At 44.3% G+C, this 13,870-nt stretch overlaps 1 protein-coding gene across 1 annotated transcript in view; it reads left to right on the top strand.

Moving 5' to 3' along the window:
* The first annotated feature begins 512 nt into the window (after positions 1 to 512).
* Positions 513 to 13,870, top strand: part of LOC128602357 (glutamate receptor ionotropic, NMDA 2A-like) — a 61,276-nt gene continuing 47,918 nt past the window's right edge. Inside the window, exons 1-2 of the mRNA XM_053616115.1 lie at positions 513 to 614; positions 11,896 to 12,294. Coding sequence (XP_053472090.1) covers positions 513 to 614; positions 11,896 to 12,294 — 501 coding nt within the window. The remainder of the gene's footprint in view (positions 615 to 11,895; positions 12,295 to 13,870) is intronic.

The raw sequence follows: 13,870 nt of genomic DNA on the forward strand, positions 1-13,870 counted from the left end.
ATATCTTCTACACGCACATCTACAACCTATAAAGGCTCTAATCTTCGCCCATGAAATGAATTTAGGATCCGTGTTCTAAATTAAAACTGTCTTGTGTAAAAGGATTCAATTTTAACATTCAAAAAAGAAAACAAACCAAAAAAAAAACCCCCCAAAAAGAAACAGTGCTATTCTCTGTTATTCCACTAGGGGGCGAACGAGAGTGATAAACTCTGCACTGTACGCTAAAGGCCTCTCCGGTTAACGCCCCATGTCTTTTCACAATGACGTCAGCAAACTTCCGCCTTCCACAAAGCAGCGTATACGCACTTCCGTTTTACCTTATGTTGAAATAGTAATGTGGGTGGCGCAAAAGCACAAACACCAATTAGCTTAGCATAGCTTATGGCGTTAGTGCTTTTAAAGCAAAATAATATTAATGAAACGCACTCACTTTGTGTTGCAGTCCAGCAAATTCCCGGTGTAGCTCCTATCTCAGCATCACCATCAGGGTGTCGTTCTCTATGTGTTCGATGGTGATCGGAAGCCTTTGTTTCCTGGGTGAAGTGTCCGGCTCGGTGCTGCTCGTTCCCGGGCGCCTCCCGAGCAGCGGCGAGCCGTACACTTCACCCAAGGTAGGAGCTACACTGGGATTCTGCTCCATTAATAAATGTATTTTTTGCTTTAAAACCCGCAGAGTTGGAAAAAAAAAAACATGGCCGCCCCCAATGTATGTCTATTGTTAGCAAAAACCTAGCTAACTGTGCTGTACTAGCCAACTGTACAGTCAGCGTTATAGATTGTGTATAGACAAGCGAACATGTCTGTATGTTGACTATATACAGTATAACATTTATAAACGTATAGACGTCGTTTGCTGTTCTGTGAGCGGCCATTTTGATTTGACGTCATGTGGTGGACTTGCGGTTCTGCGTTTTTTTCCTAGTTAGTTAAGCACAGCATCGGCCACTGACAACATGTGTTACTAGTTCTAGGTACTAGTTCTTTTATTAGCAGGCTACGTGAATCTGACGTCCACTTTAAAATGTGGCAAAGTATACGCTGTATATTTCAGACATTATATCTTATAAAACGTATCTTCTCATCTCTTAAGCAGCTCTTATCAGATCAGACCGCTGCATTGAAATGTTCTTCCAGCCGACACACTTCCTCAGGAAGTCGCTGATAAACTGCACAGTATTGTTACCACTACAAAATATCGCTCCTCTCACTCTTCATTTGGGAACGTCGCGTTTGGAGGAGGAGGAGGAGGAGGAGGAGGAGAAGGAGGTGGAGGAAGCATTTATAGACAGCGTTTGTGTTCCCCGGAGATAAAGACTTTCCAATTTGGACGGGAGCTCAAGGTCGGCTATCTTCTAACACACCTTATCTTGGTCAAATTTGAAGTCGGCATTGCGTGTGTCCTTCTGAGTAAAGGCAATGCGATAAGTGCTTAAGGTTTGGAAACAGACCGTACTTTCGCTTTAACTCTAGAACTCCACGTAGCCGAGATTTTCTGAACTCTTCCCGTTAAAGTTACGTAACATAGGACACCCTGACAGGAAGTACACTTGCTAGCGTAAACTCACGAATTAGCTTGCTAGGTTTATTATTGTAATAAACGATCTTGCAACACACGCCGTCACGGCCAGATTTGTCAAAATTAGGTCTCTAATGGCGGAGTAGGTGGAGTTTAGGGACATTCCGAACAATTTACACAGAGCTCCGCCCCTAGAACTTGGCTTGTTGAGTTCAACCGCGGTTTGCAAGGACTGTCATGACGGCGCTTTTAAGTAGCAACGTTGCTAATTCTGCATATAACGTCATGGGAAAGCACTGACAGGACTTCTTCTGGTGCATCTACTGACTTTCTTGTCTTGAAGCACAGTGTGGGTTAGTATCTGGCTGTGCTGGGCGCTCGCTGATTTCAGCTACGTTTTTCGTTCTGAACAGACTGACATGGGGGCGGGGAGTGAAGTTGCCTTGGGGGTGTGTCTATAAAATGACTAAGATGCCCATCCGAACACAATCAAACATTCTAGACCGTAAAAACAGGTTTCTCAGCCACACGGTTGATGCTACGGCTTAAACCACGCAGCTTTTTCACACTTTCACGTTTTCCCCAGAGAGTCTGGCTTGTGTTTGGTGAGGTGTGAGAACTTCAAGAACCAATCCCTTTTGTTTTTTTGTGGTCTGGTGGAACACCATGTCGACCTTACACTGTATGGGTATGTACGTATTTATTTGTCAAGTAATTGAATTGGTCCAAACTGCCAACGAGAAAAAGAAATACATGTCGATCTTCTCGTCGGTCTTCCACGAAGCCGTTTGTTTTTTCTGGAGTTCTCCGAGGAAGTTTTGGAGGACGTTCTCATCTAGGCAGAGTCTCAGTGGTTCTGCATATTCTTTCCATTTTTACACACATGATGTCAGAGCAAATATGGTCCAAGCTTTAGGGGACAGAGCAAGGTGAACTGGACCCAGCTTCAAGTCAGGACCAAGCTGACCGACATCCATGGACATTTCTCATGGACTAAAATGATTCTTTTTTAAAAGTCTAAGATATTTATTTGGTGAAAAGAAGCGTGATCTCCGCACAACTCTTTATTATTTATTGAAAGCGCAACGTTTTGACCGTCAGGTCTTCATCAGTATTAATACCGGACGCATATTCCAATAAAAAGTGTTTTGGAGCTGTAAACTTAGTGCGTGTAAACTTAGAATCACGCTTCTTTCCTCCATATAGTTTATTTTTGTTGTCCTGCACCTGAGCCCGATTAGGGTGCGTTAGGCATGTACACCTTTTGTTGTATTTAAGATATTTATTTACCATCTGTTAAAGTCCTCTGTAGTATGGTTCTGTCCAACATTGCGCTCTAAGTGGTGTGAAACATGCGCGAGTAGTATGCCCAGGTGTGCTGAGGTCTCATGAGCGAGCGTCGCTCGGCCCTACATCAAACGCCACGGTTCCCTCCGGAAACTTCCTGTGCTTTACCCGCGTTCAGAGTAACCGGCGGCACCTCCACCGCCACAGAGACGCGTTTCAGATGTTCGCCGGTAATTGCGTTTTCGTATTCGCCTTGAAGCTCTAAAGTCCACGGTTGTCAGAAGCAGCTTCAGCGTGTGGTGGAACCAGAAAGTTCACGCTGTCAAATCCCAGCGCAGGAAACTTCAATTCTAATCTCACATGAAAAGCCGAATAAATGAGTTTTCTCTTTCATCGGTGACACGACAAGCAGCGACCCGGATGAATGAATGGATGAATTTTCAAAATAAACAAGAATATAAACACCCCTAAAAATTAACTTTACAAACCTAATAAACTTTAATAAACCAGTGTTCGAAAAACGAACTTTCCAAACCTAAAAAAACTAGCAGAGAACGTTTAAAAAACGTTACCTTTCTGAAACGACAACAACAACAATTCTTACGATGTACAAGGTTCAAAGTAACTAGAAATGGATATGAGGTGTCGTTCTTTAATGAACGAACTGTAATCACTGTCAGACTGATATAGTATGAGAGGAATAAAACACTTTGTGTGCTGTCGTAGGGAAATAATCCACTTCAGGTTGATTCACACATAATCCACTGGTTGATTGTTTTCCTACAACGGCACGCCCGCGAGTGTTTGATACGCCCGGATCACACCGGGAGATGTGATGGAGGCGTCTGTGCCAATCAGCTTTCCCCTGAAGTTCTGATTGATCCCAGTACATCCGATTAAACATTTAAAAGCCCTGACCGAAAGATTTCGGGGTTTAGCGCTGATCCGGAGACGATACACGGAACAGATGGAAGTGACTTCATATCTGCGTCAGGGTTTATTTTCTCTCAGAAACCACCGTGTGTGCGTGATTAGTTATGAACATCTTAATAAAGCACACACAAGTGACAAGCACTTCAGTCTAAAGTCCCTACAAAACCTATTACTGTCACACCATTAGACTGACAAGATACAAACACAGACGTGCCTTTCGCTCGTCTTACAACTTTATTTAAATGAAATGCAGCAACAAAAAACCCCAATCACCCGAGTCCGTCTTCCACGTTTTATTCTGATTGCGGCGGTATTTTTTTATCGAGTATCACTGATCACACCGTACGAGACCCCGATAAAATAAATGACACCGTGCAGTAATAAGGATATCTTTGTTGTCTGTTTCGGTCATCGTCATTACCGCATTTGGAGCGGTCCCTACAGCCGGTGAGGATGCTCACACGTCTGATCACACGTCTGATCACATGTCTGATCACACGTCTGACCGCGCGACGCAGGATAATGGGGTAATGTGGTCATTTTTCAGGTGCTGTGAGGAAATATTCTGTGGCATCGCCAGCGTTGGATCCAACAGATACGAGTAGATTTTAAACTCATGGTGGGTCGGTACTGAGTGGAAGAGAGAGAGAGAGAGAGAGAGAGAGAGAGAGAGACCGAGAGAGAGAGAGAGAGAGAGGGAGAGAGAGAGAGAGAGAGAGAGAGAAACAGACAGAGAGAGAGAGACACAGAGAGAGAAAAACAGAGAGAGGGAGAGATAGACAGAGAGAGGGAGAGACAGACAGAGAGAGAGAGAGAGAGAGAGAGAAACAGAGAGAGGGAGAGACAGACAGAGAAACAGAGAGGGAGAGACAGACAGAGAGAGAGAAACAGAGAGAGAGAGAGAGAGAGGGGGAAACAGAGAGAGGGAGAGACAGACAGAAAGAGAGAAACAGAGAGAGAGAGAAACAGAGAGAGGAAGAGACAGAGAGAGAGAGACAGACAGAAAGAGAGAAACAGTGAGAAAGAGAGAGAAACAGAGAGAAAGAGAGAGAGACAGAGAGAGAGAGAGAAACAGAGAGAGACAGAAAGTGAGAAACACACACAGAGAGAGAGAGAGAGAGAGAGAGAGAGAGAGAGAGAGAGAGAGAATGAACGGATTACCTCGCGCGTGCAGTCTACCTACAATTATAATGGGCGGGAAAGTTAAAGCGGTTAAACGCGTAACGGAAGCGCTCGTGGATTTTCAAAAACGTTTTAAATAAATAAAAACACACAGGCAGCGTCTTCAGGCGGCACACACACCCTCCCAGAGCGCGGGGTGTATTTATTTACTTACTTACTTACCTGTACCCTGAACGCGTCTGTTTAACGACTGAGTCTTGTCACTGGCGCGCGTGGGAGGCACTGCGTCCAGGCGCGTGGACGCGCTCGAGACCGTCACTGAGGATTCGACCGAAACCGTAATCTGTGTCGTCGTCTGTAGTAGCGCCCGAGACGTGTCTAACTGCCTGAGACTGCGTTTCTCACGTGTGAAATCGTCGCCCTTGTGTCCGTGTGTGCGTGTGTTTCCTCCCCTCCCGACAAAAAAAAAAAAAAAAAAAACAGAAAGAGAGAGAAAAAGGACGCGATGTTGACGGAATATCCACCTTAGGAGAACGGGAACGGCAGGCACGCGACCTGTTCCACCGGCTCCACTGCGGAACGATGCGCTCGAGACCCTGAACGGAAGAACAACAATTTCCTACCGGATTCCGTGTACTTTCTGCTATAGCTATAAACCCAAAACCGATTCAAAGACCTCGTTCCTGCCTCCCACACACTTTAGAGATGATGAAGGTAAACACAAGGACACCGGTGGATTTCCGCCGTTCCGACTCTTCAACTTGAACGGATTTAACGGGGAAAAGAAACATGTCACGGAAACCGATCTAATCCGCGATTAGAATGCTGGAAATGTGTAAAGAAGACATCGGGTAAGTCCTTTATTTATTTATTTATTTATCTATCTATCTATCTATTTATTTATTTATTTGAAATCTCTTTGTTTCATGTAAGTGCCGTATTTCCTGACGGAGACGCACGCTAGCTAGATCCGTGTCATTTATTTATTTTAAAAACATTTTATTTCTATATTTGACGTGGACTCGTAACTTATTTCCCTGTCACGCGCACGAGAGGACGAATAAATAATACACTTATCATTATTATTATTATTATTATTATTATTATCGTTTTATCAGTCCGTTGATGCGCAACACCTGCTGCGCGAGCGCCCTACATAGACAGCGCGCGTGAGGGGAATACCACACACACACACACACACACACACACGCGCGCGCGCGCGCACACATGTACACACATGTACACACAGCGGCGGTTATATTTGAAATACCGCGGCTCGCGCGTCTTCTCATTCCTGTCAGGATTTTCTCTCATGCTAACAAACGTGAAAATTCCACTTATTATTATTATTATTATTTAGGTGTTTGTTTCTGGTCGACGTGAGTTTAGTCATTATACCTGTATTGTATGAAAGGATAACCGTGTGTCAGTATGTTCACCGTCAGAGTTTTGATGTTAGCCTGTTAGCTACGCTGAGGTAACTGTCAGTGTTGGTTAAAGAGAGAAAACTCTGTCCTGCTTGTCCTTTAATAGCTACAGAGTTAGAAATATGATGAAGCTGTCGGTTCTGTATCTGAGGAACTTCACACACCCCGCGTACACTGCTCCACAAGACGTCCACAAGACGTCCACACGAACACAACCCGTCGTGTGAAGCAGAAAGAGCTGTCTTTCTCGACGCCCTCACGACAGGTCGCGTCACATTTACATTCTGAATCGTAAGTTTGGTGGTGAATGAAGATTAATAGTGCTTCTATCCAGCAGGGGGCGCCGTTATTACGCTGCAGAGGTTAATGAAGTGGGATTTGCTGTTTTTTTGGGGGGCGCAGTCACGTTGGCCAAACACATTTTCTGACATTTTCTTTTCAACAAGCTTAGTTATAAAAAAAAAAAAAGGTTCTTCTTATGGAGAAATATGGAGGGATACAGTGTGTGTGTGTGTGTGTGTGTCTGTGTGTGTGTGTTCAGTTTGACGCAACACGTTCTGAGGAACCCGTAAAGAATTGATGGAGCCTGAAGTGTATCTCAAAATGCAGAGGTTAAGTGGAAACAAGTAAATAGATGACTAGCTTCGACTTCTTCCCTTGGTGTGTGTGTGTGTGTGTGTGTGGTGAGTGTTTTAGGCTGACACAGGTGTTTATTTTAAGATAATGTGGAGCTCTCTCTCAGCCTCTCGCCCTTCCCACACACACTCACACACACTCACTTAGTACGGTGTTTAATGCACCATCATTGACCTCATTATCTCCATCTTAAGCTTGGTTTCCAGTACCTTACTTCAAGAGACCCCGGTCTGGATGAGAAACCAGCAAAGTATCTTCCTCTTTTGTTTTTTTTTGTTTCCAATCGCACGTATTTACCGAAATTATTTAGCAGAAGGCCAGCTCGTCACACCAGAGCGTAGATACCGAGAGAGCTAAAGACGTCAGGGCAGAAAAGTCAGAAAGATTTTAGGCTGTATTTAACCGATTACAAACAAATACGTCAACCTTTTTATTTTTTCAGTGTTCTCTTCTTCCAAACACACTTCCCCAAAATCCCACTGCTGAGGCTAGGGAGCATGAACGCTAGTGTAAGATGAGAAGATTTTTGAATTGACATGCAGCATGATTGAAGGACCTGTGGGTCCTCACTGGTTGGATATTCTTGGTGTATATCAGGGTTTGTCTGGTGCCAAAGAGACCGGAGTTTCTCCTCTGAGCAGATATTTTCTTGATAGCTGCAGTCATCCATCCATATCCTTCCATTGCTCCAATTCGCTGTCGTTCCGGTGAAAGTGCTTGGCAAACGGATACATGTAAGTGTAAACTAGCAAAAATATAAACATAAGCCAGGGAACAAGCCAATAAGAAACCACCATGGTTCAATGGCATTGCTGCCAAGGTCGAGTGTCTTTCACTCACTGCTATACGTTGGTCCCCTTGTAGACTAGTTTCCATCGTACTCCGGTTTCAGCGTTCGTTTAACGTAAAGACTTGTTCCAGTGTACGAGATCGCAAGAAAATCTTGGCTGCATTCTATAACGATAACGTGTTTGGTCCATGTCAGATGATACGATGAAGCTCTCCTAACGGTAGACCTGTGTTGAAAGAACATGACCACAGAAATCAAGTTTGGATAAACGCACACATTTTTTAAAGTCAGCTTGAGGCGACGAGGAGATTTTTTTCTCTGTCCGTTTGGTTTACGATTCGCCATCGCCACTACCGTCTGTGTGGCTGTAGTGTGAGTTTGGCGTCATCCTACACCGTGAGAACGTTCTTGTCAACACGTTATGCGATGTAAGACGCCAAAACTCACGAAAACTCACGGCTGAAGATTTATTATATACGACGTAAGATTGATTCTTCTCTGCGACAACAAAAATCGTCTACAGCGCTATTAAGCCGACTCAGCCTAATGGAGTACTAAAAACCATATTTGAACATAGGGTCAGTAAATCTGCTCATCTCGGTGGAGATGTTTAGCAAATTCTCTGCTGGAGCTAGAGATTCTCGTTCTGAATTATGAAACACGGACTCCATGAAAGGTCACAAGAACTCCAAGGTACGCTAAGAGTCGAGCTCTGAATCTCTCCCACGTGAACGCTCACACACACGTTTACTCACGTTGGCACGGAGGCAGCTCTGTGCTGCATTGCTGAAATTGTAATGCGGGGGTTAAAAATACCTGAGTGTGTGTGTGTGTGTGTGTGTGTGTGAGACAGGCATGTTCGTATAGGAAGGACTGGTGTTTCTGCAATCAGGAAGCAGCCTGCAGGTGTTGGGGTAAACACAAAACAGGGTTTAGCTTAACTGCATGCTGTGAACTAGACTTTTCACACGTTTTAAGCAATTACCCTCATTTGCGGATTTGGAGATGCTCAGACGCTTCCTTTTAAACACACACTCACAGAATAAAAAGAGAGAGAGAGAGAGAGATGCAGAGTTTCCATAAGTGCTAAAAGCAACTCCAGGCTTGCCTGAGGGTGCGGCTCTGGTTCCTCTCTATCCGTGCTTAATTACAGACATTATCTCGGCCAGTTAAATGAGAACGTTCCAGAGGCAGGAGAGCACAAGTGTGTGTCTTGGAATTTCTGCAGCCAGTGAGGCATCACGACCTTGTAAACCCCATAAACAACCAGTGAAGAAACGAATTAAGCAATTACTTTGATTGGCATTAATGAGCAAACTCCGCATCAGGCCTGAAGTGTTTTTATTGTTAGCATGTCTAAGCTGTTTGCCAGGAGGTAGACGTAGGGCTTAATTGATCACTCACCAGTTTGAGACACACTAAGTTGTGGAATAGTGTAGAAAGTATTCAGGGCGAGAACCATACGCCCTGTTTAGGATTCGATTCGCAGCGAGCTCGTACGTAATTGGTGGTGCTGCTGGTGCGCATCCTGATAAGTCATTAGTGTCATGAAGGGATATGTACCTTACTAAGGTCACTGACAGCTCAGCAGTTAGTGAGGGGGAAAAAAAATACCAGGAGTGCCACTGTTTGGCCTTCAGCAAGGCTCTTAACCTTCAACTCAGCGTCTAGGCTGAATTCAGCCAAATCATTATACGTATTTAATGAAAATCATTAGCAGTGTCGGTAGTATAGGTCGGAAACAGGCAGGCAACATTAAACAGGGATAATCCATATTCATGGGAAAACAAAGCTCAGATTTAATGTAGCAAAAAGGATGGACTTCACGTAGAGACAATGGAACGGTATTATACATTACATTAGATTTACGGCATTTAGCAGACGCCGTTATCCAGAGCGACTTACATTTATCTCATTTATACAACTGAGGAGTTGTGGGTTAAGGGCCTCGCTCAAGGGCCCAACAGTGTTAGCTTGGCTGTGGCTTGAACTCCTGACCAGTACCCCGGTAACCCAGGCCAGTAACCCAGAGCCTTTAACCACTGAGCAACCACTACCAATACATAGACGTAGAAATAGACATGACATGACACAGGAGCGACATAAACAAGATCACGTACAACAGAACAAATGGGAACTCACGGGCGAGGGGGAATCTGTGACAACGGTGTCCTTTAAGTTCAAGAGAGAGAATAAAGAGAGAGAAAAAAGAGAGAGAATAAAGAAAGAGAATAAAGAGAGGGCTGGTGAGGGAACGAGCGTTTAACGCTGCCATAACGTAAGTGACAACAGGAACTAACTTGTTTCCCTGACATTAAATGTAACTATAAATGGATAAAAAGGTACGATTTGGGATTCTTTAATACATAAACAAACAAATAAATAAATAAATAGTCACTTTGGGCGACTTGCTATGATGTAAGAGAAATAAGTCACAGTGGGAGACGGTGTTGGTGTAGCTTGCGGGTGTGGGACCAACAGATTTCATGTCTGAGCTTAAAGAAGTCAGTTTAACAACCAGACGACAGATACAGATTAACATGGCGTGCTTTCTTAATGAAATGTTATGAAATCTCCTTTAAAAGGTATAGTTAATGAGATTTAAAAAAAAATAATAAATAAATCTGGACACTAGCACCGAGTTCATTACGACAGGAAATCTCAGCCTGAACCAGATTGTGAACATACAGGTGCCAGATTCACACACTTATTAACGAAGAGGTTCAATTATTCAACAATTCAGATATTAGCTCTATTTCTGGCGCCTGTAACGCCAGTCCCTGGAGCAGTCTATAGTTATATAAAGTTCACACATACTTTCATGACTATAGAAGTGATCAAATATTGTAGTACTCTGTGATGTCTTCCAGCTTCCTGTCTGACCCCCCCCCCCCCCCCCCCCCCGTTTGCTGCAGCTTGGACTGGACACTGAATTGGGTTTAAAGTGTCTAAAACAAACCCCAGCTAGACGATTCATTACGTCTGCGTGAATTTCACAGGAGAGGAGCTCTCAGAGACGTCGCCTACTGTCACATTCGGGATGGCGAGGCGTAAACGGCATCCGCATCTTCTTGTTTGCGTAGCTTGGATTATTTTTTTACTTATTGAATTTATGATATTAATGAACGGAAAGATATTTCAGACAGATTTCTATTCAGAGTATTTCCAGGTCGTACATTGTGCCTTTTGAGAAACCTACAGTTTTACTTCAGTGGATTTTTAATTACTCTACACTCAGTCATTGCTGCTTTTTTAAGTATCTCATGAGCTATACATCAGTCGGCTTATTCTGCTGGCAGCGCTTCTATACTTAACCCTATGTAAGCTTTTTCTCAGTCATCAAGTAATGATGCGCTTCCCTTATGTGCGTGGTGCCATTAATAATTACTGCGCTTCAGTACACAGCTACGCAAGACATATGGAATCTGTGAGGCAACAAATTTAGCCATATCCCGCTATAAACTCTTTATGACACTTGTCAGTTAAGTAGGCCATTTAGATACGCTCAGACTGCCCTGAGGTAACTCAATCATCTTAGGTAATTAGTGGAAAGTGATCCGCTGTCCCATTAAACAGTTTAGGCTAATTAAAAACTACCAGCTTTGGTGCCGTGGATAGGATGAGAAGAGTGCATCGTACATCAGTAGAAGCTTTTAGACACTTTTGTTGATGCGCTGTTTTATCTCTTCAGTGAAGCAGCTGAAATAAAAATGTGTCTGATACTTTAACACTTTACTTCTCTGTAATTTGCAAAAAATATTTAATGTCACACCCAAAGAATGTCTCTTTATCTATCCATCAATCTATCCCTCCATGCATGCATCCATCCATCCATCTATCAGGTCAGCCAACCAGCCAGACATCCACCCTTCCTGCAAGCTGGCCAGCCATCAATGCCATCCATCCACCATCCATCCATCTATCCATCCATCATTCCCTCCATCACATGTTAACACTTAGTTTACACCACTGTAATAAACTGCAATACACTTTTAAAGTCATATTTGAAATGTGTATATCCATCCCCACCATACACCCATCCATCCCTCAATCCCTTAATCCCTCAATCCATCCATCCAGCACTTGAGCGTAATGCTCTCTGTTCTCTCTGCATTTCACTGGCTCTGGATTGTACTCTGCACAATGACGATAAAGTTGAATCTGATGTACTCTCTTGACAGGGGCTGAAGCCGAGAATCATGGGAGTCGCAGTACGCCTGGCACTGATGGCCTGGGCTTTGCTGGGCTGGTCTCAGGCAGCTGAGAGCGCACCCTCTCTAAGCGTGGCGGTGATCCTGGGAGAGACTCGCGGTGTCCCTGAACGGGCATTGCGTCCAGCACCAGGCATCGGCGCACCACTGGACATCAGCGTGCTCGCCGTGCAAGTGAACCACACAGACCCCGGCAGCATGCTCACCCACCTGTGCCAGCTCATGGCACGCCAGCGATTGCATGGCCTTGTGTACGGCGACGGAACCGACCAGGAAGCTATCGCCCAGATGCTGGACTTTGTCTCTTCCCAGACTGCCATGCCCATCCTGGGCGTCCACGGAGGTGCAGCCATGACCATGGCTGAGAAGGTAAGTTATTCCATAATTCACAGGCTGTGATATCTTCTCATCTTTCTATCTGGCAGCTAAAGTCTAGATTTGTGGGCAGTCCTGACTTGTGCAAAGGCCAATAAAGGCAACTGACCCCACGTGGAGTCACCCGAGATGTGCATGTGCTGTGAAATGGTTTTTCAAACCCTCTAATTTCTACTAATAACCACTATAGGAAATTCACCAGAAATTCTGTGCCCTTGAAATGGAATCTCTGGCCAAACTGGGGTTGTTTTAGGTGTGACTCCGTTTCAGCGTTTTATCCACAAAGGTGACTTCTTGTGGTGGACCTTGTAAAAATTGAGTCGGAAAAACCGATCCGTAAAACTCAGGAACAGGTGTTTCTTCCTGGCCGGCGGTTTTGGAGGTGGTGCCAGCTACCCCAGTGTTTGTCTGGCCTAGTTTATCCTGGCTTATAATATCAACTATTTTATCATAGCTGACACAAATCAGATATTTACACTGGCAAGTAAAGAGAGAATGTGAATACTGGGTATTTTTTTAGCCATGTTTTAGCCCTGCAACTTTGTGACATTTAACTAGATACTGTTTCAGATCTCTGACAGATACCCAGCATTGGTGATGCCATCTGTGCCAAACACTGTGTCAGGTTGCCAGTCCTACGTCCTGCTGCCTGTCAGCTTCCCGTTCTTTCGTCTGTTTGTTGCAAGTCGGCTTTGGCAACAAGTTGTTGCAGGAAATTCAGCTGCTCTGTGTGTGTGTGTGTGTGTGTGTGTGTGTGTGTATGTGTATGATGGAATACCTGTGTAAAAGCTCGACAGTCTTAGAGGGCGACATGTCAGAGAAAAGTTGAACCAAGAGTGCCAGTGATAATTCTGTTAGTGTTGGAAATTCCTCGTTATAAACTGAATACAGTCCTAAATCTACACTACAGTGATCAGTATCTGTAGTACCTGCTATACCAGGGGTCATCAACTGGCGTGTAGTATACTGAATAAAAAAAAATACTGTAGCAGATCCATTGTCCTATTGTCCAATCACATACATTTGTGTATAAATTACTGTCACGTATCCCCCTCCATATTTCAGTGCGAGTCTCGTGAGCGAGCGCTACTTTCTATTGTTCCCAGTTCTCCATGTGCTTTTGGTTTACATTTCACCTTCTTTTTAGTTGTGGTCATGTCTCCGCTCCATGTCGTGCCATTGGTTTGTTACCTTATCGTGTTCGCCTGTTCTGTGCTCCGCCTTTTCATGCCATACTGTCTTATCGTAAGTCTCGCCGAGCCTTATTTTCCTCAGTCTCTGTTTTCCTTTCGGTTTTCTGACGCCCCCGTGTTAGCGTTTTCCATTACGGACCCCCCTTCTTTGATGTCGCCTTCTTGTTTACTGACCTACGCAGCGAGCTTTGATTATCCTTCATGGTTAATAAAACACACACGCTGAGAATACACACTTGCGTCCTGTCTGTAACCACACCTTTACAGTTCAAATATGAATCTGACGGCAGCTCATCGGGAAACGAATACTGCCGTTACATAAAACCTGACAACGAGAACAGAACGTTTGAAGACGAACGGACAGAGATGCGCGGGAT

Source organism: Ictalurus furcatus, chromosome 26, assembly GCF_023375685.1.
Source record: "Ictalurus furcatus strain D&B chromosome 26, Billie_1.0, whole genome shotgun sequence".
Taxonomy (NCBI): domain Eukaryota; kingdom Metazoa; phylum Chordata; class Actinopteri; order Siluriformes; family Ictaluridae; genus Ictalurus; species Ictalurus furcatus.